The sequence below is a fragment of the Cyrtonyx montezumae genome, unplaced genomic scaffold, assembly GCF_038088225.1.
Source record: "Cyrtonyx montezumae isolate F1298 unplaced genomic scaffold, pur_monq_1.0 scaffold_9, whole genome shotgun sequence".
NCBI lineage: Eukaryota > Metazoa > Chordata > Aves > Galliformes > Odontophoridae > Cyrtonyx > Cyrtonyx montezumae.
The window spans coordinates 8,697,721-8,703,540 of record NW_027072100.1 but is presented as its reverse complement, the minus strand read 5'-3'; the positions used below and the strand labels follow the sequence as shown (position 1 = coordinate 8,703,540).

Genomic DNA, 5,820 nt, shown 5'->3' with positions numbered 1-5,820 from the left:
CATTCCACAGGGAGTTACTTCTGTCTTCCCAGCTTTATGTTCTGCGCCGCTTCGCAGCGCTGGGGCTCGATGGGTTGCTGTTTGCATTGAGGACTTTTTCAGTGACTCTGTTGCGCTTCCTCTTATCAGATCCCTCTTTGGATCCAGAATCTGATGAAGTCTTCTCTTTCTCTTTGCTGCTCGGCTTCTCACTTGTTTTTCCTAAACTTCCAGAGGGTGCAAATACTGAAATAGGAGCAAAGGAATGAGTCCAGATCAGACTCGTGCAAAATATTAAGTAAGATTCTCACTCATTTAAAGAGGCGAGATAATGCAAAACAAACAAACAAGCACAGACAAAACCCAACCCCCCCCTCTGCTCTCCTTCTCATTTAAGCATCTCAATTTTGGATTTATAGGCCTTAATTTCTCATAAAGAAACCAAACATGCTAAAACAACAAAGCTGTACAACTGCACACATGAATTAGGAGCAAGGGAGAAATCTGCAGAACCAGATACTGGCAACTGCTTATTCTGTGCATTCCTACATTACTCTAGTTCTTTACAATAAGCACATGCTCAGTCTGAGCAGAAATCACAAAATACACCATATATGATATTTAGATTTTAACATTAATTCAGTTTATTAGTTAATTAATTAGTTCAGAATTACAGTTGTTTTTTAATCTCATTTCACAGCACAGTGTTACAAATTTACCTTCCTCTGGACCTGCATGTGTTTCCATCTCTTCTTTTATCTCCTCTTTCACTTCTTCTTCAATCATCACTTTTCCTACAGACATGGCCATCAAGTAATGGTTAGATAGTCTGGAAGAACCATACGTAGGTTTTCTCCACTAGCAGCCTCAGCATATGTGCAGTGTGCACAGCCATCAGACACAATGAAACAGTAATACTCTTAGAATTAAAACATATAAACCATACTATAATTAAGCATATCCTAGCAATAAAAATGCAATGGTTACACCAGCAGCAGGCATTTGGTACAAGTATTGGAAGTTTCTTCTACTACTGAAACGACAGCTATACAGTAAAAGTATATTCCTCGTGTACCCTTTGAAACATTAGCTGAAGTGCTATTCAACTGCCTTAATCATTCACATTCAACATACAGTCACAGAAATATTATACACAAAGTATACAGAGAAATGTTGTTATGCTCCAGTCTGCCCCACAGCCTCTTTGAAAAAGATCTTGCTTTAAAATGAACTTCATGAAGTGCACAGACTATCAATTTCAGCAAAAAAGTCCAACTTAACCCTACAGAAGTCTCAACAAAATGCAAAAAACTCAGAATAAATGACTAATCACTGCAAAGAAACACATTTTGGTTTTCACTCTGCAAACAGGTATCAGTGAAGCATGGGTATCTTTTGTCTGCCCCTGCAAGATGGATCTACAAGCCATAAATAGAAACTGTTTGTGCCATATTAGCATTCATCTGTATTATATTTAAGAAAACAAACACTGTGTGGAATTTGACCAAAGGTCTGTCTTGCCCACTAGCCTATTTTCTACAGTGGAGAATCAGAGGCCAATACATGGGGAATACGAACAACATCAGCAGAGTGATCCTCTCCCTGGTAATTTCCTTCTGCCAGCAGACTCAAAAGATGTATCTGTTCTCTTCTTTTTCATCAGTACACCCAATATACCAGTCCGAAAGAACAGCTGAGTATTTATGTTAATAGGGTACATTGTTATGTTCTTTTCTGGGAGCTACTTGTTCTGTGATGGGACTAGAGCAACAAAAAAATAGAAGACTGCTAACATATCTTACCTTCTCTCACTTCTTGAATCAGTTCATCAGGAAGAATAAAATTCTTCTCTATATTAGGAAATGGAAGAATCTCAGATTCATGCTTTGTAAGAAAATAAAAGATTTTTATGATTGATTTGGTAAAAAAAAACCAAACATACATAATTGAAATAGAAACTCAAGCTCTATTTTAAGTGCACATAGTAGCTAAATAACTCTTAACAAGATAGTGGGACACTACAGAGTAAGGATGCTCCTGATGTCAAACTGGTTCCTAAGTTAATTGAGATCACGACTCATGACCATAAAAGATCATTTCTGGAACCAGATCATAGCAAATTCTTAAATATATATAAGCTGTCTGCTTGGTGTCTAAGTACATTTGTAAACATTGGCTGAATCGGCTTTTAGGCAATTAAACATAAAAGTAAAATAAAATCCCTGAAAAGGCAAGAGAAAATGAAAGCTGAAACACTAGGAGTTTTACTGCCTCCCACCTAACACAATTTCCAACAGGAAAAACTGCATCATCTCACTGAAACACACATAACATTTTGTAACTTGAGAGTTGTCAGGTTCCAGAGACGATGACCAATCAGAACCCCTGCTGCCTTATACTCACAAGGGCCTGCATGTCATACATGGTGCTCAGATGGTCCCAAATCACTTTGGAAGAAATCTGCCGTCCAATATTCTGACTGAATTTATCTCGGATACATATCATGTGAAAATGGCGATTCACACCTGGGATGGGGGGGGGGGAAAGAACTCAGTGCAGTTAACACCACTAACAGCTTTATTTGTGCTGCAAAATAATATCAATCATCATTAAAAGAAACACGTATAATCGCACAGAAACCATGCCGTACAGAGAGATGAACAGCCGAAGGAAAACGGGGCACCGAAAGGGTGCGAGGAGGGCGGGCTCCGCGTCTCGAAGAGCGGGGGCCGGGAGGGGTCGGTGCCGCCCGGGCCGTGGAGGCCGCAATGGGCAGCAATGCCACGCAGCGCCCGCGCGGCCCCGGCGCCTGGTTCTCCTCCCCGGCCAACGCCGCTACTCGAGGCCGAGGCTCGGCGCGGCCTGCTCTCACCTACGGGCTTGTGGCCCAGCATGGCGTGGAAGAGGCAAACCTCCACTTCGGGACTCCACACCACCACCGCCTCCTCCGTCGGCACGCCTGGCTCCGGGGCGGAGGCAGCCGCCGCCGCGGCGGCCGCAACGGCGGCGGCTACCGCCGCGGCGGTCCCGGGGCCGCCCGCGGGCAGCGGCGGCTTCTCCGAAGCGGCGGCCGCGCCGCCCTCCGCCTCGCCCATGGCCGGGCCGAGCCGAGCCGAGCCGAGCCGAGCCGAGCCGGGCCGGGCCGGGCCGGGCCGTACCGCCGCGCGGCGCCGTCAGCCGTTCCCCGCGCCGCCTCCTGCAGCGGCTCCTGGCGGCCGGAGGGTTTTCTAGTTGCTCATCTTAATCCTTTTGGTGACATTATAAACGAGTTCAACAACAAATGGCGATGGTATATGTAAAGAAAGACCGCACTGAGTCGGTAATAAAATAGTGTGGGCAGAAACTGACAAGCGAAAAGACATCTTCATGCAAATTGTCCAAATGATAGGCAGTAAGAAGGTGAAAAAGCGACTTTCAGGAATGGGAATTTTCTGTATGTTTGGTACTCAAAGAATTAACTAATTCGTGTAGTTCTTTGGGGCCTGATGCCATGCTCATACCTCAAGCAGATTAACATTCGAGAAACGTCTGAAATGAGTTAAACCCAAAATATGTGAGCCCTGGGAAGTCCAGAGGTAAGGGTGAGGTTGGGAATGGATGATCATTGATACTCCTTCCAACCCAAGCCGTTCTGATTCCATCATTCCATGACTCTGTATATGAATGCCTGGATACAAATTCCAGTTCCTACCTGAGATCAGGTGGAAAATGAGAGGAATCTCTCACTCAGTCCTGTTCAGATGGTGTTGAAGTTTTCCAGGAATCAGTGTTTCTGACAGCCTGAATCACAGTGACAGAGATTGTACAGGAATGGCTGTTGCACATCAGGGCAACAGAATTCTCCAGAAATTCCCTTTCTTGTCTGCTTGTTGGCCCTGTACCCATGTCGTGATTGTGATGAATCTGCCTTCACGTGGTTTTGCCTTCACAATTGTTTCCTGATTTCGAGCCATAATTATATCTCAACTAGAATTTGCAGATCTTCAGTAGAAATCCACGTACTTTCCTGTTAAATCCAGCCCTAAATCCAATAAAGCTCTCAGACCTGTTTAAACTTCCAGTGTTTATTTGATCTCTGCTGCTACCTAGTCTTAATCTGCTATCAAGAGGGGGTTATGATTTCCTGCGATGACTGCACAGCAGGAGGAAACGAGTTCCTGAACAACTAAATTCCTGCTTTCATACACGTTTCTAGGCACAGAAAAGTGAAGGATGAAAGAAATGAAAGTAAATTACAGAGAAGAAAAATTGTCCCCCAATAGAGTATTTTTCCAAGTTTTACAGGAATATATATATATATTTTTTAAGGCTGTGTGAAATGCTGAGCTTCAGCACTCTCATCTGTCAAATTGTGCTTCTGCTTAAATGCTATCATCAAGAGGGAATAACTATATTAACTCAGATAGCAATTTTTATGTCACTGAGTTCTGATGATTAAAAAAAAGTAGAATGTGAAACAGAATGTGAAAAACATATGGCTACCTCTGAAAGTACAATAGCATATGAGAGTAATTTGATTCAGTAGAATAACGTTAATTCAACAGGAAGAGTATATACATAAATTGGTTGCTATTTTGTTTCAATCACAAATAATTACATTTCCCTGTGTCTAAATTTCCTTGTTTCTTCAAATGCCTCTAGGAAACAAAAGGGAGCATATAATTATGACATTTACAGCAACTGCATGGCTTGGGACCAGAGTTAAATTTCTCTCTTTCTATATTATAGATGTTTATTTTTTTTCCCTTCCTTGAACAGATTTTTCAGGTTCTGACAGTTTTACCCTTTGATTGTTCAGGTTTAAATCTTGCTTGAGGTTTTAAGTAGGCATCAGCAATATAAGACATGGGTAATTTAGATTTTCTCCTTTTCTTCCCAAAATTTAGGCCATTTTTGTTCTTAGAAATACAGCTTACTGTTATACCAACTAAGGGTGCTCAGCCCCCAGAGAAACATGATATGTCATAAGGCACTGAAGTCTGAACAAGTGACAATTATATGTAGAGTTCGGCATTCTCCATAGAAGAATAAGATTTCTGGGACAAGCAGTATGGCTACAACTTCTTCTGTTGTTATTTTTGATCACCTTGTGTTAGTGCTTGTAATAAGAATTTCACTCTGAATACCCGGTAACTTTTGGTATGTCACATGGACATTTGTAAAAGGAATAACATTTGATAGTTTTGTATTAAAATCAGTTAGTTAAACCTTTGCTTATTGATTTTAGTGTATCTTTGGTATTGAATCTAATGTAATTTTTCTAATATAAGTGAATGAAACCTCTTGAGACCCTTAGTGAACACTACCATTTATTCTGTAGATACTGAGAAGAAGTACTGCATTTTGCTGAAGACCATGGACAGGTCTCACTGCCAAAACTGAGGTACGTGCTCAGAAATTTCTGTGTAATGTTGAGTGGGTGTTACTGGCCATAGCTGTTCTTCAGTTTTGACAGAGTGGGTAATTATCTACAATATTATGCCAATTTTCATCACATACATAGATTTTTACATGCAGAAATGCATGCATTTGGGACCAGAACTGGCCCAAATCACTCAGGGGCCAGTATACCCTCAAACAAGACAAGTAATCTCAGTGCCTTGACATCTTTCAATATTTTCCCAATAAAATATTCTTTCTGATAAGGACCTCCTGAAGAGTCCTGATCTGATTTGTAAGCTTTTCCTGTACTTTCAAAATCTGTTATTTCAGTGTGAAATGTGTGGGAAGTTTTGCTTTAGCAGAACTGGATAGGGACTTGGAACTATCGGTGGTGGTAGTTTGAAATAGATCTGCTTTTCTCCCATCAGACCTGTCAAGAAGGAAGAATGAGAAAGATGA

The 5,820-nt window shown here is 41.6% G+C and overlaps 1 protein-coding gene across 1 annotated transcript; it reads right to left on the bottom strand.

The window, feature by feature from the left end:
- Window positions 1-31: 31 nt before the first annotated feature.
- On the bottom strand, window positions 32-3,128 carry MRGBP (MRG domain binding protein). Its single transcript, XM_065754267.1, has 5 exons — window positions 2,852-3,128; window positions 2,383-2,504; window positions 1,782-1,863; window positions 699-773; window positions 32-225 (listed from the first exon to the last, which is right to left on the bottom strand). Exons 1-5 carry the CDS (start codon window positions 3,072-3,074, stop codon window positions 35-37), a joined length of 693 nt encoding a protein of 230 aa, XP_065610339.1. The 5' UTR covers window positions 3,075-3,128; the 3' UTR covers window positions 32-34.
- Window positions 3,129-5,820: the final 2,692 nt, after the last annotated feature.